The sequence below is a fragment of the Phoenix dactylifera genome, chromosome 14 (assembly GCF_009389715.1).
Source record: "Phoenix dactylifera cultivar Barhee BC4 chromosome 14, palm_55x_up_171113_PBpolish2nd_filt_p, whole genome shotgun sequence".
NCBI lineage: Eukaryota > Viridiplantae > Streptophyta > Magnoliopsida > Arecales > Arecaceae > Phoenix > Phoenix dactylifera.
This window is the reverse complement of record NC_052405.1, coordinates 11,018,008-11,042,600: the sequence shown is the minus strand read 5'-3', so window position 1 is coordinate 11,042,600 and position 24,593 is coordinate 11,018,008. Positions and strand designations below refer to the sequence as shown.

Sequence of the window (24,593 nt, the reverse complement as noted above, 5' to 3'; positions counted from 1 at the left end):
CTGTGGGTAGATATTTCCTAATTCAAAGGCTAAAGTAACGTTGCCTCCTCCAGATTAGCTAGTAGGACTCTCAATGTATTATGATCATTGCTTTTGCTTCTCCTCTTTGTTCCTATCTTGTCCTTATTTTATTTTCTTATTTTTATTACTGTATTTCACTACTTTCATTATCTTGGGTATGTTTGATTGCAAGGAAATCCATTAAAAAGGAAAAGGAAAACTAAGACTTCTCTATGAAAAGGTAAGGTTTTCTAGAAAACTAGTTTCAGTTTGCCAAATTTGTTAGTTTCCAATGAAACAAACAATCGGAAAACAGATTTTCTAAGAAAAATAAGTTTTCCCAGTAGTTTTCTAATTTGCATCCAAACGTACCCTTAACATATTGGGTGGGCATGCAACTCCTCTTTTATCTCTGTGCGTGTGTGTGAGAGAGAGAGAGAGGGAAAAAAGTGAATATTTGTCATGCCATTCTGGAACGCAATGCCTTGTCCATTGTCTAGCTTTGATGCAAGAGCTATATCACACAGTATCACTGATGGAGGAAATTTCCTCCAAGACTCATTTAATTTTTGATCTCACATTCTCTTTGCTTGGCCAACAATTGCATCCATCAGAAAAAAAAAAGGAAGCTATTAAAGATAGTTTTAATTGTAATTCCCTCATTTTTATCTTTTATTGTTGCAGGAGATGCCGATAAGTCCGGTTGGTATTGAGACAATCAAGTTAGCTACATCAACTTAGCACATGTTTATTCAGTCAATAGGTTGCATAAGCTAATTCATGAGGCTCAATCCTTTGGCAAGTTTACTAGGTATTACCGACTTCGGTTTCAGCATTTCTTTATGACTGCAAAATTACATCAACCGGTATTGGTAATTAAAACTCATACATAGATCGATCGGCAGAGGTCCCTCTTCCAACTAAACACATTTCCTTTCCCACCACAAATATTTTTCAGAAAAACGGCGTCTAACTACTCATCTAAGAATCATGACAAGAGAGAATATGAATACATGATCACACTGCATAAAACTTGCTCCACGATAATAAAAATTTCTATAACTTTGAGTACAAGGTTGGTGTGCACCATTTGAAGAACTTTCCGGTTGGCAACTCACTAGGAGGGAGCAAAGCTAGCCTGGCTGCAACCTCGGCCGCCTCCTCTGGCGTCCGGCTTCCCCGGCCACGAGTCATCGCAGTTCTCGTGAAACCCGGGCAGAAGCAATTCACACTCAAGCCATGACCCTCTTGTTTCGTAGCTAACAACCTGGAGTAGGCATTCAGTGCAAGCTTAGAGACAGCATAGTCGGTCCACACCTTTGGCCAGCCATGCTCTTGCCATGTTCCTTTCTTTACGTGGTCCAGAAATTGTGACACCATGTACTCAATCTTCTCTTCGGATAACTTGTCCTCGTCTCGAAGTAGCTCCTTTAAGGCAGAGTTGCTCACCTTCTGCAAGCAAAATAATTCATATTTCATGTCAGTTATGCCGGAGCAATCATGTCTGATATGTCTTAGACAAACACTGTGGGCTCAGGATTTGGTAGTTCTGGCACATGAGCTGGATGTGCAGGTGCTAGAACTAAAATAATTTCAGTCTGCACCACAACAAGCTTTCATTACAGAAAAAATAGATTTTTCCTGAGTGTGATGTGCCGACACTAGAAAGAAACATTGGTAATTTTATAACCGTGCCAAAATTTATTGACGCTAGCGCCGGTATATTACGACACTTAAAAGCATCAGAAGTGAGAGAAGCAGGAGTAGTGCCTCAAGCTAAAGTTATGAAAATTTATGTAATTTAGTATCACACAATGGGGCTATGTAATAGCAGAGTATTTATTAAATTGGAGAAGTATACCATGCCAGTATTTTAGTGTAAGGTATTCACAAAAAAACAAATTGATTCAGCCACTGAAGATGAGTGGTGAGGAAAAAAAAAGAAAAAATGTAAATATTATGCTAGAGGTTATTGTGTGAGATTTATTGGCTCCCTCTAATAGATAGTGTATGCTTGTTATATCATACTTAGCATATTTTTCTTGGGTGTAGAATCGGTTGGCTGTCACTGCATGTGTCAGCAGAAATAATGTTGCGACACAAGATAGATTAAACATGCATATTTTGGCGCGGTGACTAAATTGCCGATGATTAAATAATGTTGCGACACAAGATAGATTAAACATGCATATTTCTATCGTCGGCAAATCATAGTAGGGAAAGCTATTTTTTCTGTAGTGCCTTATCATCAACAAGGAAAAAGAAACGAATGTTATGAGACATTAACATAGAAGCTTGTAGATTTATGTGACAGACATCCAGCTTGGTTTGCATCCAACTCCAAGAACATGATCATAACGTATATTAATAGTTTGAAACAAATGCATCGATCCTACATATCCATCTTTTTTTTTTAACATCATATATTTATACCTTTTATTTATGTTGTACCTAACTAGTTCAGAAGCATGAAAAAATTCATCCTTGACTTACATTTAGAAGGCCAAGCTGCGAGCTAATGTTCAGTATCCGGCTTGTGGCAGGAGACCGTCGAAACATCGGCAGGAGTGCTTCGATCAGTAGCTTGGGTCCATAGAAGTTGGTTCGAATCACGGTTTCAGCATGTTCAACTGAGTTGCTATCGATCTCATTGAAGGAGACACCAGCATTGTTAACCTGCAAATCAAAGAAATAGCATGGCATTTGTTAATTTGAAGTAAAGGAGTAGTATGAAATCTAGAATTCATTAATTTCCATTACAACATGAAAAAAAAATGTCTCTACTAATAGATTAATGGAAAGCTCAAACTACTAGACTTGCAGAGAACCGACCATATCACATGCTACTCCAGTAATGAGCTAGTTTCTTATGCCAAAATAACAAGGGAAAAGAATAGTAAAAGCATGTACTACAAAACAGAATCAAGCCTTTGGAAGATACCAACTACAATGACTCCAACTTCCCGTGCTAAATTCGTGCAATAATAAAATAAAAAAATAGCTGGAATGGTTTGGATCAGACTAAATAATGCAAGCTATAAATATAGTAGGTGGAGTATGGACGCATCCATGAAGATTTGGTGTTGGTTCATAGCCATTACAAAATCCTAGATATTGTGGCTGTTGACGAGTGACCAGGTGTCAATTTAAAATTTGAAACACTGGCTTCAGAATACCTTTTGTTGAGGGCCATTTCAGCTTTGCTAAGAGTGTGTCAAGGATTACTTCAGTGTTGCTTATGGTGCTTGACTAGAGAAATTTCCTCTACCATTCCAATCTGCTGTTAGGTTGACCTTAAAAGGTCAATCATTGACTCCTTGATAGATGATATTTTGTCAGCAACCCTAGATCTATTATGCAACTGGGAGCTAATTTCCTCCAATTCCAATAGAAACAGATCAACTTCCTAGGGTGATGTTTAGATGCGATGAAGGTAGCAGCATCGTGCAATCATTCATAACTCAATTTTAGAAGTTCTATACGGCTTGGATACATGGTAGATTTCGATAGTTTTTTTTTTTTTTTTTTTGATGAAGGGGGAGGCAAAGCCACCCGGCTGTTATTAGAAAAATAGACTTTACAGAAACTATTTATAAAGGATTTGCTGATTTTGATAGATTTAATAAAATGCAAATGAGACTTTCTTTTTCTCGACAGAAATGATCCATACAGGGAGAGGATTCAAATTGACATTATTTTTTTCTTTTTAAAAAGAGGAAGGTAAAGCCACCTGGCCTTTATTAGAAAAATGAAGTTTACAGAAACTATTTATAAAAAATTCCCAATGAAAAAAATATAATAAAAAAGTAAAAAGCTTTTACAAAAGGTGGTAGTCTGCAAGTAAACTTGTTAAACTATTTAACAAGCTGAACAGTCTCATAAGTGATTTGAAGGATCTCTGTATTTTCAAATTGACATTACGCTATTATCATCCATGAAATTAACTCATTTAGGAGAGATCCAATGGACACATGTTGATAATGGGTGTCACACATGCCTAGTTAGCAGCTATTATAACTACTGTAGCACCATCTATAGTTGTCCATGTCACATGTAACCTACACCATTATATGCTGGTCATAGCTAGATCAAGAAAACATATATTGGACTGTCCTGAACCTTTCTTTTCCATAGGAATCAATCTCTATTCAGTACTGAAAAGGTAAGTTTTCCATCCATCAGGTACAGTCGATGTAAGAAGGCCTATGGAAATATACATAGGAGAGAGCATATTATCTCCAAACTAATTATTAAGGAGTCACCATATTATTACGCAGTGAAACTACTATAAGATTATAACGAAGGAATCCATAAAATATCATCATGCGAAAGAAGAAAGAAAAGGCTTCAAGCTACTCACAAGAATGTCCAGTCCTCCGAATCTTCGCTGCAGCCAAGATGCGAAGGCCATGATTGACGAAGAGTCGCCCACATCTAACTGGCAGAACTCAATATCAAGTCCTTGAGCTCTGAGGGACTCAATGGCTGCCTTCCCTCTAGTAACATCTCTTGAAGTGAGGACTACTGTAAGCCCAAGCTCGGCGAGCCTTTCGACGAGTGCAAACCCGATCCCTTTGTTCGCTCCGGTGACGACCGCCACCGTTTCCTTCGACCACCACCTGCATAACATTTGAAAGAAGAATGGTCACCAAAGTGTATCATCTAGAGATTCTCATCACCTTAGCTAATGACAGAACTCATGAGAAGTGAGTCTCATTGCTTACTTGGTAGGCGAGGATGAAGGCATGGAAAGCTTGTAATCCATTGCCAGCATTGCAGTTGCAGAATATTGTAGATCGAGATGGGTGAGAAGAGTTGGAGAAGGGATGAAAAGAGAGCAACGCATAAATAGGGAGAGGAATAGTGCGCTGGAGGCTAAAATAAAGAGGAAGGTGGAGCACCATTTCGTGTCAAAGTTGGGTTTCATGGTATTATACAACGTAGTCCCGGCCGGCCGTGAACTTTGGCCAAAGCATGTCTCAATAGTTTATCACAAAATAATCGTATGACGCGTGCATGTCGGCTTAAGACATGTATATATAAAAAATGACTAGATACTCCGATAGCTCCCATGCATATTTGATGATTTACGTTAGCAATTTATTATTACCATGATCCATGTCATCTAAAATATATTAAAAATATAACTAATAATACAAGCATTAATTAGATATCTCACACCACTCCCTCTTTAAAATGTCATGGCACATCGATGTGTATGAACTATTATGAGATGAAATTTCTTTGTTTTTCTTTCTTTAATAATAAAAGATTTATCTGTTGTTGAAGCATTGCTCATGACTTTTATCCACAGAACAAGTTGGTGACTGTTCATTTAAATATACCATATCATCTTTCTCAAAAATAAAACTACCACGTCATTTTACAGAGATACATGAACATCTCCCGACCAAAATTTTTTATAAATGGTGGATTAGTACTCAAATTAAAAGTTGAAACCCGGCTTCCACAAATGAAAGTTTGCCATGTCCCCTTAATGAGGCTAAAATGAGAGTCAAACACGGAGGGACCTAAATATCTCTCCTAAGTTCTCCGGAGAAGGGACCCATGAGAGCAAATTAAAAGAGCACTAAGAGTAGGCTGCACTACCTTCTCAAGATGAATAAAGTCTTTTGTCTATTCAGCCTATTGATGTTGAAATCACCTCCATTATATGTATGTATATATAAATGTATAAATAAACAGTCTCACATGGACGTGAGAAAAGTCCTTCCAAGATATTCTACAGGCTAGACATATTTTTATTTCTTTTTACTATTGTCTTTCTAAGCTTTGAGAGGTTAGGGTTTTTTCCCTTTTTTTTTTTCTAAGGTAAAGTTGATAGGGTGGTCCATTGCCCTGGACACTATATTTTATAGGGCACCCATGGTTCAACTTGTACATCAATAACCATATTTTACCATCAAAATGGTTCCTCCGCCCACATGCATGTTTCTTTCTCCATAGCTAGCCTTATTTTATAGGGTATGATCACATGAAATGATCCAACTATAAGGACCATCATGAAACCATCCGATGGCTCCGTCAACTTTGTCAAACGAAAAATGGAAGTGTGTTGAAAAGAAGGTGAGAACTTGGCAGCCAAACTAGTCCAAGGCAAACTACAAGGTCAGCCAGATCCAATGTTTCAAATCTAGCAACTTGGTTTCTTTCTCCAGTCCATAGCTAGCCTTATTTTATAGGGTATGATGACATGAAATGGTCCAACTATATGGACCGTCATGAATTTATTGGTCAACCCGTTCGCAGCCATCCGATGGCTCCGTCAACTTTGTCAAATGAAAAACGGAATTAAGTGTGTTGAAAAAAAAAAGGTGAGAACGAGTCCAAGGCAAACCACAACGTCAGCCTGATCCAATGTTTAGAATCTAGCAACTTGACCCATTTTGGATTCCAATAATTCAAGGGGATCGAATGTAGCTTAAACGACGGGTCAATGAAAAAAAATTAATAATTCAATTGCAATACAAAGAATGCAAATATAAAATCAATAGTATAGGAAGATAAACAAACCTTTATTTTCTGTTATAAATATAAACACTAATACAGATGATATAAATGTGATGCACTTTCCATGGGTGGATGCTGAAAATTTGATTGATTTAATTGCGCTGGTGGTCTATCTCAAAAGTGAGACGAGTTTGGGGGTTAGATTACCTAGTTTTTGTGAAACCAGTGGCCTGGGCCCGGTCCACTTAACTAGCCCAGCCATATTTTAGCCTTGGGCTTCATGTGCGATGCAAGTGCGGACAGATAAGAAGGAAGAATTCGACTGGGAGTTTTCTTCCTCCCCAATCGCGATAGTGATCGGAGTCCCATCGCCACCCAAAGATCGGCCAGATAAGGCTTGGATTGTTTATTTAAAGGTCTCCTTCCTCCTCTTTCGAGTTCATCCGAGATCGAGCCACCAATCCCAAGCTCCTCTTCCAAGCTTTTTCCTCAATTTGTTGCCGAAAGGAGCTGCCGGACCACCTCACCGGACTGAGGTAGGTCTTCTTCTTCTTTCTTTCTCTCTCTCTCTTGCTATTTTAGATGAGATTTGGGCCGGCAGTTTGCCGGAAAAACATCTGAAACAGCGTGTCTTGCTTCGGCCCCTTTTTTTTCTGAGTTTTGCCACTGCCAGCCACCATTGCCAGCGATGACTGTGGCTGAGAGCCGTCGTAGCCACTATCACCCAGGGCTGAGCCACCATAGGCTGCCACCCCCTTTGACCAAAGAAAAAAAGGAGAGACAAACTCTCTCTTATTTTGGAAAAAAAGAAGAGTCTCTCGCTCTCCTCTCTCTTTCTCTTTCCTTTCTCTTTTTTGTTCCTTTCTCTCTCTCTATCTAGACTTTCTCTCTCCTCTCTTCTCTCTCTACATGAACTTTCTCTTTCTAGAATTGATTGGACCCTATAAGTACAACTCTTAGTAAATTCTGGATCGACTTAGGTGAAGGGTCCGAATTGAGAGTCGTCGGGTAGCATGATGGCCCCCACCTTAGTCTTTGCCAAACACTATTAGATTTGGTCACCTCCAATCTCTATTAAACTATCTGTATCTAGTTCAAACATAATTAGATGAGTTTTGCCTTGATTTGATCAACCAGAATGTTGGACATTCCTGCTTGGTCAACCCTATGAAAGTATTAGAATTAGAATTTTTATTTTTTTGAAATGATCATGAAAAATTCTAATAATTTTTAAATACCAGGATCTTAGAAGAATTTTTGGAACTAATTGGACTAATACTTTGGATTCGCTCGCAAGATAAGTAAAGTAATTTTTTTTTCTAAATCTATCAGTAAATTATAGATATTTTCTTAATGAAATTATTTTTTTTATGAACTTGATGCATAGTATTTTATTGTTATATATGTCTCTTTTTAGAATATTGTATGATTCTTAATTGAACGTATTGATTTCGATATGGATTATGTTATATTGATTTTGATATCATATGATTTTATGTATCTTACGATTTAGAATACTAAATATGAAAAAATGAATTTTTGTTTCGAAACAGATTTGGACTCGCAGCCAGACTATATATCAATACCTTGCCAGTGGGGGTTATTCGCTAGTTCACCGACACTCTGCCAGTAGGGGTTATATGTTGGCATATCGACACCCTGCCAGTGGAGATTATACGTTGGCATATCGATATCCTGCTAGTGGAGGTTATACATTGGCACTTTGATGAGCTCATATTCTGGCCCAGCTATATTGAGGGCGGTGTGGCGTGTAGCGGGGCTGCTGTGGGAGGGTTGGTCTCAGGGGGACCAGTTCTTACGGACCATTCGTTGGTGGTCGGGCAACCCATTGACACGCGAAGAGGCGGTTAGAGCGACCTGCATAGCATACTAGATAGGGCTGGTAAGGAATGCTCGAACCTTCGACGAGCATAGCATGTTGCCAAGGCTCGTGACGGAGAGTGCCTAGGCGCATGTGACAGAGATTAGTCATGTTTCCTCCTTAGAAGGACTTTTGACAGCTCAGGATATCTGGGATTCTCATTCTGCCTCGGCAACTTCTCGTACGATGTTTTTCACCTGGGAGCCCCCACCTCCAAGCTTCCTCAAGGTCAATTTTGATGGGTCGGTGCTGAATGGAGGCACAAAGGGTGGAGCGGGTTTCGTCATTAGGGATCCGAACTCTAGGATCGTGGCAACGGGAGGCTGTCAGTTATTTGACTGCACGGTTTCTGGTGCGGAGCTGAGAGCTGCCTGGGCGGGTCTTTGATACGCTCAGCGTGTGCTCTCAGCTAGTTCAATCATCTTGGAGGATAAATCGGCTATGGTCATCAGTTGGATCTAGGGGGTCCTAGGGTCATTGCTACTGACATCCCTTGATTCGCGATATCTGGATGATGATGAGGAACAGAGGGATTGTCCAGGTAAAGCATGTGTTTAGAGAAGCCAACGAGGCTGCAGATTGGGTGGCCACCTACGTGGCCAACCATGCCAGTAGCAGCCTGTGGGTGGGGGATAAGGAGCTGCCTCAAGAGCTCCGTGATATTTTATTTTCTGATTTTATTGGGTGCATCCGTACACGTGTTGTAGGAATCACCCGTCTAGCAAAAAAAAAGGATATAAATATAGTCATAGCTCATGGCTGTCGAGATGAACTTAATGATTTGAAAGATAATTAATTGATTTATGAGAGAAGATTTGAAATTTGATAGCATATCGATTTGACTTTGAATCGATACATTTTGCATGCTTAATTTCAGTATATTATCATTATTTTAATGCTTGATTTATCTAGATAAAGTGTTTAATACTTATTGGGTTATATAACTCATTACACAATTTCTTACTATTTTTACAAATTCAAAGAATTAGCTCGACTCGGAGATTTATTATGGAAGAACGATTAGAGACAAGATTTTGATATTTTTATTTAAACTAGATTTTATTTTAGAATTGATGCGAGATTTTGAAATATTTTTGGTTTTATAAGACTTTTAATTTTGCTATTTAATTAGAATTTGAATGTTATTATTTAAAATATTTTCTTCGTCTATTTTGATATCATGATGAGAGGCCTTGCATGTTCATGGGGAAAGTTTTCTATGAGTATGAAGACGGTTGCTGCAATCCATGGCTCGCGATCTCGGATTGGGGGCACAACAGTTTCTGAGTTGGATCCACTCAAAAATTAATGTTCTAATAATGGTTTAATCAAAATACTGACTCATATTCTTCTATGAATTAAGCAACTTTGAGTTTGCTCATTGGATTTTCGAGCCGTGGCCCCAACTCATGATTTTTATATTAGCTCAAGCTCAAGATCTTGGACTAATATTTATTTCCTACTTCATACACTAACCATTATTTTCCAAACTAAATGTAGTCCAAAATAAACAGTAAGTTATTTATATTGAAAAACCATAACAATAATTGCGATTTGCATCTTGGACTAACTAGAACCTTGTTTTTCAAACTCACGAAACATTTTTCACGTTATCTGTTGCCTATCATGTCAGATAAACTAGCTGTTTCTTTTCTTGCTTTGATGAGATGTGTGAAGTCTCTGAAACATTTCTGCTGCATCGGAAATTTGTAGAACATCACTTTTTTTATTCTTATGTGCCAGGACGGCATGTCTCCTTTAAAATTTCTGTTCACACGGAGATCTGCCACCCCAGCACATGTCCATTTAACTTAGATGTAGGTGAATGAAAGTATTATCACAATGACTGCATACAATTTGATGCATCACAGATATATATCTAGTGTTTAAGTTGGCAAAATATGAAGAAACCCAAGATATATTGGAGGAAAAATGCTTTGCGCCTTGTTATTATTGCTGTATGCTTTGTCTATATATAAAAAATCAGAGCTAGATAAGGAAAATAGCTAATCCTTGCTGCTAGCCTGTCATAAGATAAGTAGTCTGCAGCTGGAGTGAAGAGTCTTTAAGTGCATGAGTAGTTGATCCTGTGCTCTCACCTAACTTGTTGAATAGAATCAATAAGATAAAACTACTTTGCCAACAAAGAATACGTCCGCTTGGAGTTTTCTATAGTTAAAAGTAATTTATTTTGGACTACTTGCTTCATCTGGGTCTCATTCTCTCACAACAAAGAACAAAACCCTTGGGAATTATTCCATGGTGGCCAATGGGCTTTCTTGAGCTTGATGGGAATCTTAATAGCTGTAACATGGCATATCTTTTGGAAGTGTCCAAGCACGCTCATGAAACCCTAGGTCTACACCCAAAAAATTAACCTAGGTACTTTGAAGACCTAACCCTAGAAATTCTTTGCATACATAATTTAAAAGTACTGCTAAACTTTTCAGAGGTTATCATATAGTTTGTGGGATAAGAGTTCTTTTTTTTTTTGGGGGGGGGGGGGGGGGTTAAAGAGAGTGTGAATCCACTTCAAACGAAGAACTGAAAGAGTTCATTAATTAAGCATGCGATCTTGCCTTCTTGACTTCATACTTTGTTCTAGAAACCCGTTTCATTTATCAATCTTACTGTCAAACTTTGAGGAGAATTTTGAGCTGTCTCTGACGTCCCATGCTCATTGTTACACGAGTTTGTATCACGCGACTCGATGGCCAACAACCAAATCATGAAACATGTTGCTTTCATTTCTTTTTCTCATTCTTGATTCGTTAGTTTAATCCTAAGTTACAAAGATCATGTCCACATACAACAAGAATAGATAGTTGCTGCTCAAAATTAATACGGCAAATATATGCTTAGAAATTTGCTGAAGATTTCTGCAATGCTTGATAGCTCTTGCCCTTCAGATGCAACCCATCAATCTTCTAAGACATCATCCAAGGAACCATTCCTCGGGCTACATGTCGCGCATATGGAACACCATTGCTCTTCAAGTAGTGTCAAGAACAAGTCAAGCCAAGCTTGTTAAAAACGTTTAAGCTTGGCTCGTTTTTTAGCTGAACAAACGATCTAGAAGCTTGTTATCGAGCCAAACCCAAGTTCCTTCTTTTTTCTCTCTCTTTTCAGATGCTTGCTTGAAGTGTACAGAGAATTAAGACTCATGTATGTGTCAAGGTTAGCTGAAGTTCGAGTTTGTTTCATCTCCTGATCAAACGAGTTCAATCAAGCCTGTTGTTGAGCCAAACAGGAGCTGTTCATCAATAGCTTGGTGCACTTGTAAGCATATAATATTTATTAGAATAAGACATGACAGCTCCAAATCTTGCATAGAAATTTCTATATGCACACAGCATGACCATGACATCATGCCAACTGAAATGGTTGTCACATCTTGACTGCCTCACATACATTATTGAAGGCAGCACGCTAGGTTGGTCTTGCACCACAACCTTATAATAAAGGTTGCATGATGCTTTCTTGCCATGTTCATGCATGGCCTGCACTAGTGAAAGAGTGAAAAGAAAGGCTATTCGGCCATTAATGGATGCTGCTGCAGATTAGAAAAAGACTGATTTCCAAGATGAACTGTTGGTTTTGCAACTGCTTTTGTGGGGGAATTCTGATGGTCGATTACTACTTATGCTCTACAAATAAGCGTATTTAAGGAAGATATTTTACGATACTTTGAACCATATGAGAGTTGCTAGCTTGACAGACTTCGAGTATGATCTCAGGGTTCCACTTCCCCCTAGGAGGGCGGCTCTTTTGTTTTCCTTTTTCTTTTAACTCGGTCTTTAATTATTTGAAGGGCATTACCAAACCATAGGGTCCATAGCTATAGGAAAATGTTTTGGGGTGCCTATTATTACAAATGAAAAGCTCATCAAGCCAAGAATAGCTGATTTAACAAATCTATATCAACCAACTTGTTAAAATCGCCACTTGTCCCAAAAATTTAAGCTTATAGAATAAGGTAAATTTATTTATATATTTTATATTTTCTTACATTTCCTCTCACATATCAGTCGGACTTTTCTTTAATGGGTGAGCCCCACATGTATAATTTTTTTAATAATAGGGTTGAAGAGTGTGGAGACAGAATTAGAACTCAAGACCTTTGCTCTGATAAATTTATAAAATGAAGTAGATTTATTTATATATTTTATATCTTCTTTGGCAACAAATTAATCCACAAGTTGCTCATGGTAAAAGAATTATTTGTGCACATATAATGAGAGCAACGCAGATTATTTACATTCTTCTCCACGAACCTTGTGACACATATTGAGAATATTGGGTTATGTCAAGTTGGCTTTCTAGTTATTCTAAATATCTCTATACCTATTTTAGGATACATGCCTAGGGAGTGGAGCCATAGAATAAGCCAGTACAAACCTAGATAAACATGTAATTATAAATGAAGTGTTGAATGCATTCATGGGGCCAATTCTATCAGAAAACCTAAAAATTCAGCCATTCAAAGAGAAATGTTTGAAAGCCTTTGCAAGGCTCGATAGTTGCTTAGGTTTATCGTCGAAGGCCTACCTGCCCTGGCTCTATGAAATCAGGCCTCTGCGTCTTAGAACTTTGCAGCCAAATAAACTAAAATTATGCCATTAACCAACAAAAAGAAAAAGAAACTAAAATTTTGTGAATGTGATCAATGGAAATTCAACCTAAGAAATTTGCACCTTCCACTTCTGGTGGCGGAGTTGAGCTTGCCGCCTAAAAAAGATCTATCAAGGGTATGTCAAGGGGATCTCTGCAGCCAAATTAAGCTGAGCTATGAGAACCAACAACACCAATGTTTATGAGAATTTGACACTAGCAAGGAAGGCTTGACTTTAGCTCCAGAGCCAAAATTATAATTTTTTTAAACAAGAAATTAAATATTCTAAATAGGATAAGATCTAAACCTAGAAGTTAGAAAGCAAAAAACAAAAAAAAAAAAAAACTAAAGGTTGGGGAAACTAAATTGAAAAATTAAGGAATAACTACATAGCTTCTTCGCCTTGCTACTGAAAACCTTTTACTTAACAAGGGCTCACACCTCAAATATGTTACGATTAGCCTCGTAGTCATCCTTAGAATCCACCAGGCCTTGCACAAAATCCACCACATAAAGAAAAGAGGAGCAAGATAGTATTCAAAAAAATAATTCTCATTAACTAATGAAAAGCCGGGATATATAGAGGGTATTTATAGGATTTGAAACCTCTGTAAGGGATAAGAACGATTGCTTATCCTCAAAAGTCTGAAAAGAAGTCAAAAACTAAGCGCTAAAGTTGCAAACTAAGCAATTCTTGCTAGATTGGCAATTCTCGAAAAAAAGGGCTCCCAATGGTGAACTAATTCCCTTAAAAGTGTTCATATGGTGGCTACTCTACCATTGGGTCACACTAGTACTGACTTGCTCCACCATCGGATATCCCGGAGCCACCTCGAACATGGTTGCTTCATAAGAAAGCCATCTAGAAACTCAAAGTTAGTAGGTTCTCAGGGACCAAATGCTCAAAGTTTGAGAGAGTTGCTGGATATAAGGTGAATGCTCCTGATCAACTTCAAAGGGCGCCTCTAGAGACATTCTATGCTGTTGTCAGAATGCCAAGAGATCAGTAGCACTAAGAACTGAACAAGACCACAACAAGACAATGTCAGTGAAGAAAGGCCAGGCAAATGATGGACAGATTAGCCTACCAAGCCAAGGCTGATGTAAACTTCATTTGCCTTTGCCTATACTACACAGGGAGAGGAGGCGAGGCAAGGAAGAAGGGGAAGCTGGAGCAGAATTTAAAACATCAGTCTAAGCTTGCAATCATAGGCACTCATTCTTGAAGTGACAAACAACTTAAATCTGATCAGAAGTCTGAGAAAAAAGACAAGCATACAGACATGAAAAGGCACCTTCCCTGCAGGCCAGCTTGGGAACGACAGATTTCTGAGGCAGGTGAACCTTCCTCAGCTTGTAGACCCAAAACTCTCTGCATCATTCCACGGTCAAATGAACAAGAAACGGTGCAAATTTTTACCCAAAGAGAGTGACAGAGAGCTGTTTTTTATTTCAATTTGCTTTCCTCAATATTTATCATGACGAGAAATGTTGGCAGATAAAGGGCCAGACTGCAAATCCCTTATTTCATTGACAGACTCAAATTTCTCTTGTTACAATTTGAAGGAAAATCTGATTGACAGCTGTCATTGAACATAACAGTACTGATCAGGGTTCAGGTTGCATCTTCTCGCATTCATCTCGTATCGACTGAAATAAAACAGAGGAGAGGTATCTCTCACCAAAGCTTGGGAAGACAACCTGAAACCAACCAAATTGTTAAATAAAATTTGGGCTTGATAAGGATGCTCAAGCATATGATCTATATTGGGATGGTTTGCGTGTGTGCAGGTCTGTATATGTTTCTGCTAATATGCATACATATGTACATACATATGTATGTATGTACATTTATTTGTATTTGTAGGTGCATATGTATGTATATATATGTGTATTGTATGCTTGAATGTGTGCATGTCTGTGTATGTAGTCACATGAAAAGTGTACACGAGTCAACTTGTAGGTATGAAGCTGATTTGAGAAGGGCATGCCAGTATGCAAAATAAAGATCTGCATTAAGTTTTGTCAGAATACACCTGCTATGTTCCCAACTCAAACTCAGAATTTTCATTTATAAACAGTGCATAAGTGGTTTTTTGTAGTTCTGCATCAACATCAAGCCCATGGGGATCAATCAAATATCAACAATTCCATCCAATCGTACAATACGAGATATCATGCATTTTTTAAGGAGTGTAAATGCTACAATATCGAACAACTTAAAGGTAACCACATTATTGGCCATTATTCTTTTAGAAATTCGCTAGCATATACTTGAAAAAATGTCATCTGATAATTAAATTGCAAGCACCGTACATTGTTGTTATCCATGTATGTTTTTCATTTGTTTCATGATTTGTGATGAATGTAGATGTATATCTCACATCTCATCTATGTTTCTTTGAATGAACGCATTAGCATAGGAAACATAGCATGGGATCTGATGGATTTCACCTCAACCTTTTTGTATTCAGCTTTAGCTTCAGACGTGAGTATTCTTAGTTCCTCACATCTTTTAAGAGTAATAGCTCCTGTCTATATTCGCATGAGTTTTCTTTTTTTCATCCACCATTCATCATCTGGTCCATTAAAAGTCAGCTTATTTATGTATTAGGATTTGTCCCCTACCGTTCTTGCTTGTGCATTTATTGAAATCATTCATCCACTTTCAATTTAGAGAGCTGAAAAATATGAACATACTGCAATAAGTTTCCCAGCATTTTCTGGTCTCTTTGCAACTTTCATAGCAGCAGCAGCCGCTGCTCCAGAAGATATGCCAACCTGCATAAATAGATTAGAAATTAACAAATGAGTGAATTCATGCATATAAGCAAACCATTGTTTGTGTTAAGTATTTGATGCTGCACTACAATATAAGAAGAGTAAAAATTACGTCACAAGTTTATTTTTCTTTCGCCCACTTTTGCATTAACAATCCTTTGTATCGTTAACATTTGTTATAGCTCAGAAGAAAGATACCTCCGTTGTATCAATTAGCATCCTTGTTGTTAGAAACCATGGACACAGCACATTTGTGGCCATTTGAATCACGAAAAAGCATATCCTTAAACTAAAAGTTTAGCCCGAAAACCTATCTTTTACTTGCTAACTAGTACAGCCAAAAATATTTTCTTTTCTGAAAAGGGAAAATACCTATGAAAAAGTATGTTTCTTTTCATAACACATTATGGAAATTGCCGATGGAGATTGACCTAGGTAACTCCACAAATATTCATTCCCACCCAGATCTAAATGCAATGAGCTGAAGAGATTCATAGTGTTAGGACTACAAATACATTGGAGGGGTTGAAATTCAAGGTTCTGATAACGATAAAGAAGTCATATCAAAAGTCAAATTAATGTTCTAAAAGCACTTTCATCTTTCAAGCTCCGTCCACAACATTTACACAAAGCAAAGCTATTGAGGTTGCATTTGCAGAAAAAGTATTGGTGGGCATTTCTCTCTATGTACCAGGGGAAAATATAATGCTACTAATTATCATCTTTAGCATGCCATGAAGCACAAAAGGACATGGGCATAATCATGTAATCCAAGTAGATGATTAACAATCAGATGCATGGTGAAGCTTTAGCCAGACCTTATCCAGAATGCTAACACATGACACTTACCAGCAGTCCTTCCTGAAGAGCTAACTGCTTTGCCGTCTCAACAGCTTCATCACTGGATATCTGTAATACAGTATGCATAAATGACGAATACCAACATTAGTAAGCATCAGAAGTAGCAGCTGGATGGATTGTAGCCCAAATATTCTTTATAAACACTTTCATAATCTTTGATTCATTTTTTCCCCTGCATTCACCCTATATTTCCTTCTTTCTTACTTTCTTACTTTCCTTTTTCCAAAAAAAAGGCAGAAGAATTGTGTGGAGTAAAGATAACAAAAGATCAGACAGTAAGTAAAAAAACAAATATGAAATCATATCATACCATGTGTCTCATCAACAGAAATCAACACCCATAATTGAAAGAACCACTATCATTATTAGATCTGCAGCTCGGCCCACTCCTCGATTGATCTTGCCAATCCAAATTGCCTCGCCAACTAAAAGTGGCACCTCTACCCAACTCCACCGTGATGGCGACAACAGCAAGAACTGGAGAGGCATCAGTTGATGTTGAGTGTCCTATCTTTGACAAGGTTGCAAATCTTGGTGGAGAAGGATAGGGCAGCGGAGGTTTGTGGATCGGAAAGACAAGGAGCTTGGAGACGGGGGCTCCCTTGGAAGCAATCATGGCAGCCATCATTAGGGATCAAGATATAGCATGAGGAGAGGGTATGGTATTGAAGCTTCTAGTGAAGATGTGGAAGGGAAGTTTGTGTTCTAGAGGAGCATGCAGCAAGCGGAGCCACGCACATGTCTCACGGAGCGTCTGATCAAAATCGGACGAGGTTGCATGGTTCAAGCTAAGACTTTCGGCCCAGTCAGGCCTATTCTGGTTGGGCCCAAGCTTTTGACCTAGTCAAGCTTAATTCGATCAGCCTTAACTAGGCTTCGTCGGGGCCCGAGTTATATTCGGGCCTAAGGTTGGAATTTTTTCGAGCCTGAGCCTGACCTAAAGCCTTAACAAAACTTTGGGCCCAATCTAGGCCTAACTAAAACCTGAACTAGGTCAACCTAGTTTCAACTCTGTAGCAATTAGCAAGTGAACACCGGAACCTAAGACTCCTCTTTCCGTAGAGTGGCAGAAAGAAGACGCTTAGGCAATGTTTTGTTGCGGGCTATCTAGGGGTTAAAGTTGGGTTATCCCACTAACCCCCCCCCCCCCCCCCCAAAAAACAACACACACACAAGCAAGGCTACTTTTGCATGGGTTAAAGTTGGTCCATCGACACCAAAAAGTTAACTTCAACGGAGTAATATTATGTCACTCAAGAGGGTGAAATAATATCGACCCTTTGTGTACTCTCCTGCCCTCCCTTCTCTTTCTTACTTGCTCACCTTTTTCCACAACTTATCCCGCTAACCCCCAAAAACTTCAACCAAACTAGGTATTTATTAAGTTAAGGAAAAAGGAATCTTGAAGCATTCAATGAGGGTTAGTAGCTAACATGACCCTAGAGTTCAACCAAATTTTCTATCACTTCACACATGTCCACCTATTTCCTTCTTGCTTAGTCTAATTTTCCAAAAAGTTGCACAAGATCCGGCATAAGAAAGCTCTCAAATGCTTCCAAAAGCTTCATCATCACCATGAGATCCAGAAAAGAAAATTCTTTCAAATAGATAGAATATCAATATAGCCTGAAGGCCAAGTGTCTACTATAGACTACCTATCTTTAAAATATAATGATAACAAGATACAGCTTATTACCAGAGGGGTAAAAACTCTGATGCCAAAAATCTTTTTAGTGCTTAGTGTTACAAAAGCCACAGCAGGAAACACATGCTAAAAAGAGCATATAAACGAGAAGTAGGAAGGGAGAAATGAGGGTTAGGAAAGCTTCCCAAAGCAAGAAACAGGAAACAACAACTTAAAAGATTAACATGCAAAAACTAGTGAGAATTTCATCAAAAACCATAAAGAGAACCTTGGACTAGTTTGTACTCTTATCTTGTGAACACTATAAACTGTCTTTTAATATTTGATAATTTCATCACTAGACCTTTGCTATTATGTGCTTGTTTCCAACATCTAGTTGTTCTCAGAAAACTAAATTGAACTCGCTTCCAAACACTTCACATAATAAAATTAAATTGTGAAGGAAGGATATTTACCAGTCAATATGCTTTCTATTAATTAATGAAAGATCCACCTGTGTCTAGATTATGATTTCAAAAACCACCGGAATGGGATGGTACGACTGGTATCATACAGATAGTTAGGCCAATAATAAATATATAGAGGGCCGTTTCAGCAATTTGAAATATATGAGTTTTTCATATGCTAATCTCTAGGTAGAGTCAGTATGAGGCAACATTTTAATTTTGAGAGTAACTTGGGTTGCTTCCCCCTCCCTCTCACCCCAATATCCCCCAAGCTAACCAACTTAAATGCAATTTCTTTTAAATAGTCTGTGAACTAAGGATGTATTTGTTTTCATATCACCCAATTACCAAGCTGTCAACTAAGACCCCCTTAAAGGAGTTTTCCTGGTATATGGTAAAAATTGCTAATCACACCAATTCAATTAAAATAATCAAATTACAGAATATGTTTAATATGAAAATTTGGGTCTACACATGTGAGAGCAAAAGAATTGTTGATATGAGAATATAGTTCACACAATGGTATCAAGGAACGAGATGAGGCTAAGACAGCTGTAATAAAAATAGGTCAAACCATTGGAACTAGAAATGTGAACAGGATACAAAGTAGCAAGGAGACAGTATTCGAAGATACAATTAACCTTTTGCTGCTTGTATCTAATGGAGCTATAGGGAGAATAGCAGGATGAGGAGCAAAGTATAGCTTGAAAATCAAAGGACAATATGCTTATATTCGATATAAGTCTTTCAGTATCAACACAGTGCAAGCAGATAAGCAGTTTGCAACAGATTCAACACCTTTCACGCATGTGTCTAAGGGACAATAGCACAATTTTGTAGAGGGCAATTGAGGAGGTGTTCGCCCAAAATTGCACAAAAGAGTGGAAGCTGATGAAATGGGGATATAGATGAACACATTGGAAAAAATTGACTGCAGTTTGGTATGTGCAAAGAGTTGGATTTTAAAATCCTTTTGATGGTATGAAACAGATTGAAATTATATTCAGTAAGCATGAGATCTATTTATAACAAGGCATATAAGGAATAAAACAAGCTCGAACCTCTATAATTTCATCAACTACTTCATGGTCTAAATTCCTTGGTACGAAACCTGCCCCAATGCCTTGAATCTTGTGTGGACCTGCAAGAGTAAGACCCCGGAAATAAGTAGAAGAGAAAGGGGAAGAAGTAAAGGAAATGCTCTTGCTCTTAGCTTATACCAGGCTTTCCCCCTGAAAGTATATTGCTTTCAGCAGGTTCAATTCCAATAACCTGCAGAACTTAGAAAACATGTAATGAGAATTACGAATTACAAATGATAAACAAACCACAGAATTAGAAAATAAAAAAAGACACAAGGCACCTTTATGTTAGGATTTTTGCTCTTCAAGAAATGCCCAACACCAGATATAGTTCCACCAGTTCCAATTCCAGCAACAAATATGTCCACTTTCCCTCTTGTATCTTCCCAGATTTCTGGACCAGTAGTCTCATAGTGTACCTGCATCAAGGACATGAAGAACCAGAGAGAAACAGTCAGGAATGTTCTATATAAGGCCATACAGAAAAGACAGCAAACTGGATTCTGCTTCTGTTTCACCTTCGGATTTGCAGGATTGTCAAACTGCTGAAGCATGTAGGCATTTGGTGTGTTCTTTAAAATCTCTTCAGCCTTTTGAACTGCTCCCTTCATGCCCTTGGCAGAATCTGTAAGGACAAGTTCTGCCCCGAAAGCTTTCAACAGAACTCGTCTTTCAATGCTCATTGATGCAGGCATTGTCAGGATCAGTTTATATCCTTTAGCAGCAGCAATAAAGGCAAGCCCAATGCCTGTGTTCCCACTTGTTGGTTCCACCAGAATACTCTTGAAACAGGAAGTTTAAAGATAGAAGCTCAACAATTAATAAATCATAAGAATTCTAACGATAATGATGAGTCATGGTGATCTGAAAGAAAGTGGAAGAAGAAGAAGAATAAGTTATATATCCTTTCATGAACTTTCAGTCACCAATTATTCTTAGGAAGAGAAAAAAAAAGAGAGATCAAAGAAACGACAAAGTCATAGTTCGCAGTCATTTTTTATTTTTTCTAAAAGATTGAAGATGTAAAAGTAAGTCATCTAGAATCAGCAACTAGCATGTTTTGCCAAAACCAAAGTTGTTATCTGATCTTCAGCCCGCTACTTCTGCAATTTTTTTTATTTCTAACCTTCTAGAATGTCAAGAAAATCCCAGTAATAAAGACATAAACATTATGCATTCAATTAGCATTAAAGTTAACGAATTTAATATGTTGAACTGATACTACAGGCTCAAATAATTATCTTATTCAGAAAGCTGAGAGAAACACATCTTAAAAGAATGCATGAAAAAGTAGCAAAAATCAATAGTTACCTTCCCAGGGGTTATAAGCCCCTTCTCCTCAGCATCAGCTATCATACTGTAGCCTATCCTGGTGATAAGTTAAAAAATTCACACATTTAGTCAGTTTGATTAAAAATTCACACAAAAAGTAAAAATAAAGATAAAAATTTACCTGTCTTTAACACTGCAACATGGCTCCATAATCTCAAGCTTGGCGGCAATATTGGCAACACATCCCTTCAAAATATTATTTAGATATACCATTGGGGTCTTCCCGATAAGCTGCAAGAAAGCAGTGACAATAAACACTTGAGGAATAATCAAGATCCATTTCAGTAATAATGTGATGGATTGTGAAGAAAGTCCAGACATAAACTCATCTGCTTTATCATGCACGGGATCTTTAAGTATCAATGTTGAAATGATAAGAAGCATTATGGTGTTAATTGTGAAGTGCTATGTAGCATCGCAAGATTATGACACCTGGATGTATGTACTTGTCTTTTATTTAAGAGCATCTTTGACAACATATGAATCCAGTGGAATTGCATAAAAGTTAAAGTACTGAAACAAATCCTTAACAACATTTTTTCCTTTCTGCCTTTTAACAAATCCTTAACAGCAGTTTTTTCCTTTCTGGCTTTTAACAATCTTATAAAAGCTTTCTTACCCTCAACATAGTGGACTTAATACAGTCTTTTCAGCTATCCAATTTGGTGCATTCCCCTTCTTTCACAGCCTCAAGTAAGCTGGTTCCTATAGTTGATTCTTAGATTATTGCTCAGATTCTAACCTATCTCTCAAGGCACATGCTCCATATCTATGATCAGATTTTTGTTGAAATTCTATGGTACATTGAGATGCCATTTTTTGGGTGTTATAGCAATTTAGTGACCCCTGATCTGCTGAATTTGTTGGCATCAGATCAGACCTAATTCTTTGTAAAAGCTTTTTCCACTACCATGTATCTTATCTTAGGAAGGAGGCTTTGCTGGTCAGCCAGTTTATTGTATGCTAATAACATCTGCATTCCTCCTAATTACAACTCTTAGGTTCTGGACAGGGGTCAAGATTGGTTCTTGTAGAGGAGGAGGATATCGTACTACTCGGATGGAGTCAGACCACTAGATTGGCGCATCAATTACCTCTCCCTGCAATTATAGAAGTCAGTTCAGGAAGATAAACAAGTTCCTATCTGACATTGGGTTGAAGGAGGATGGATTTCAAAATTGACTTAGGCCTAGCTGATGAGAAATTACAGGACTCGGTTTAATGAATAAGGTAGAATTTATCAAGAGAAAAGAAATAATCATACAATTTATTTATAAATCCAAAGGGTACTGGGATGATAAAATTCGTGTTATAAAAATAGGGGGGTTTTTCGTGGAGTTGGGGGGGGGGGGGGGGGGGGGGGGGGGGGGGAGGTTCCATATTTTTCAGTTCTTTTCTTTATAAGAATGAAAGTCCCCTCACAAGTTGCGAGATGATGACAAACAATAGGAAGTTCAATGACATTGAGGGAGGGAGGGGGAAGATGTTCCACATTTTTCAGTTATTTTCTTTGTAAGAATAATATCAGCTCATCACACTTGCAAGTTCCAAGATGATGACAAAAAATAGGCAGTTTGATGAAGTAATTGGTGCATCTAAGTTCTGATTGAAAACTTGATGCACCAAATTTTTGATATGCACATCCTTCATTATAAAGAATGATAAGTTTAATAAACACAATTTTCACAGATACACTATACAATAATAGATAATGATAAATTAGAAAGAAAAATGATGAAGATGCTTAAAGTTCCTGAATTTATATTAGCAAACAGACATTTAAAAGGCTAGGCAGCTCAAGTGTTTAATTAAATGACTTGAGAAACATCGGTAGATATGCATCAGCTTTCACAATATGTTTGGCTTATCCATCCACTATGAACGAGCATATCTTGAAATGTATTGACCTAAGTATACTTTCAGATAGCTGTCAAACTATCAGATCTCCATCAGAATAGATTCTCGGTCAAATTTCTCGTTGCCAAAATATAGTTCTTAATTTCATTACAATTCTAACAACTATTCAGCCAACTAGTTGATATGGAAGCAAGGGAAAGAACCAAATAATGTCTATTGAACTGTAAGATAGATGCAATAAAGCAATTATCATTACGTAGCTGAAAATAAATAATTTTTACTAATCTTGCAATTTTTCAGACAGTTCTGATTGTCATGATCATTACCCATAGCATAATTTTCACGCAAACATATACAAGCCAATAAATTCTCATTCACTGTCACTGCTAACGAACAAGAGAACACTAATTAAACGCTAAACTAGATGCTCCCAAATAACTTTAAAAAAAAAAAAAACTAAAATTATCGATTCCAGATAAGATTTCACAAACGAAAGAATTAACTGACGTCACAATCGAATTAAAATAAGAGATTAATGAATCGCTTTCTAGTACCTGAGTGACGTCTTCAGCGACGTTGAGGCCTTCGATCTCCGTCTGGGGCTTCATAGAAACGGCTTTGCAGACGACGGGGTAGTGAGTCCAAGAGGGACAAGAAGCGATTCTTCGAACACCGATCGATGGAAGAGACTTCTTGAGAGATCGAGCTGGGAGGCGAGTGGGTCGAGATTGGATCAAGGGGAGGGGGATTTCTTGAGGCGATCGGGCTTGAGAGAGGAAGGAAGAGGCGATGCCGCTCGAGAGAGAAGCCATGGCTCTCGATTCGGATAGAGGAAATGGGAGAAGAAAGAAGAAGAATTTGTGGGCAAATCCCCGATGTCCCAAACCCCAGGATTCGGATAGATAAAGGAATTTTATTCCTCTTTTTATCTTTATTTATTCCTTTTCTATTTTTTTTTATCCAACTCTTGTATTACTAAGCCGCCCCCGTGGTTGTATTAAAAGGGTAGAAACCGAGAAGGAATCCGGCTCAATGGGTTTTGTGGTGAACTGGTGGGCCCGAATCTGGAAGTGTTGGGGAAGGTATTGGGGAAACGAATCTTTCTTTTAATAGGTTTGTTTAAAAGTCAACGCGTCGCAGGACTACGGGTGCGGTGGACTCAGTGGGCTAGTCGTTGCTGAGGTTGGTCAATAAGAATTGACACCACGGCTTCGTCTCTGTCATACGACATTGATGTACAAAAATATAACTTGGAGAGCCATAAATGAGTCTCAAGCTGGGTTGGGTTCAAATCCGAGGCGAAGTATCAGCTATGGGCTAGTCCATTAAGTCACTCAATCACATGCCAAAAATAGACAAACTATATTGATATATGAGAAAAATAGACAAACTATATTGATTTGTTATGCATAGAATTGTAATTGTCAAGCAGAGTTAAATTATATTATGTAATGAAATTTCTTGTTCTTTAAGAGTTGCATATTTATGTTGTCTACATGGTGATCCTAATTGCAAAACATCTAGATGGTTTAAACATGCACAAATGCACGTATATGATGGATCCGTCAACCCCTGGCCCCAACAAGGAAAAAAAGAAAAAAAAAAGAAATAATAAGGGTTCACA

The 24,593-nt window shown here is 37.9% G+C and overlaps 2 protein-coding genes across 2 annotated transcripts; both read right to left on the bottom strand.

The window, feature by feature from the left end:
* Positions 1–753: 753 nt before the first annotated feature.
* LOC103716007 ((+)-neomenthol dehydrogenase) lies at positions 754–4,876 on the bottom strand. The gene is made up of 4 exons (XM_017844776.3): positions 4,725–4,876; positions 4,361–4,619; positions 2,494–2,676; positions 754–1,452 (listed from the first exon to the last, which is right to left on the bottom strand). Exons 1-4 carry the CDS (start codon positions 4,844–4,846, stop codon positions 1,057–1,059), a joined length of 960 nt encoding a protein of 319 aa, XP_017700265.2. The 5' UTR covers positions 4,847–4,876; the 3' UTR covers positions 754–1,056.
* A 9,482-nt stretch (positions 4,877–14,358) lies between these two features.
* Positions 14,359–23,885, bottom strand: LOC103715024 (cysteine synthase). Its single transcript, XM_008802522.4, has 10 exons — positions 23,524–23,885; positions 21,234–21,343; positions 21,092–21,149; positions 20,299–20,562; positions 20,062–20,199; positions 19,919–19,970; positions 19,760–19,839; positions 16,596–16,655; positions 15,666–15,746; positions 14,359–14,666 (listed from the first exon to the last, which is right to left on the bottom strand). The coding sequence occupies exons 1-10, from the start codon at positions 23,779–23,781 to the stop codon at positions 14,574–14,576; spliced, it is 1,194 nt and encodes a 397-aa protein (XP_008800744.2). The 5' UTR covers positions 23,782–23,885; the 3' UTR covers positions 14,359–14,573.
* Positions 23,886–24,593: the final 708 nt, after the last annotated feature.

What these genes read in the sequence shown, in the direction of transcription:
- LOC103716007 (XM_017844776.3), bottom strand. Translation starts at nt 4,846, where the DNA reads ATGCGTTGCTCTCTTTTCATCCCTTCTCCAACTCTTCTCACCCATCTC. An exon ending in CCTTCATCCTCGCCTACCAA is followed by an intron (nt 4,620 to 4,724) that starts GTAAGCAATGAG and finishes AATGTTATGCAG; the next exon opens with GTGGTGGTCGAAGGAAACGG. An exon ending in CGCAGCTTGGCCTTCTAAAT is followed by an intron (nt 1,453 to 2,493) that starts GTAAGTCAAGGA and finishes TTTTGCTTGCAG; the next exon opens with AAGGTGAGCAACTCTGCCTT.
- LOC103715024 (XM_008802522.4), bottom strand. Translation starts at nt 23,781, where the DNA reads ATGGCTTCTCTCTCGAGCGGCATCGCCTCTTCCTTCCTCTCTCAAGCC. An exon ending in TCGCTGAAGACGTCACTCAG is followed by an intron (nt 21,344 to 23,523) that starts GTACTAGAAAGC and finishes GCTTTCTTGCAG; the next exon opens with CTTATCGGGAAGACCCCAAT. An exon ending in CTCTTCAGGAAGGACTGCTG is followed by an intron (nt 15,747 to 16,595) that starts GTAAGTGTCATG and finishes CTATTTATGCAG; the next exon opens with GTTGGCATATCTTCTGGAGC.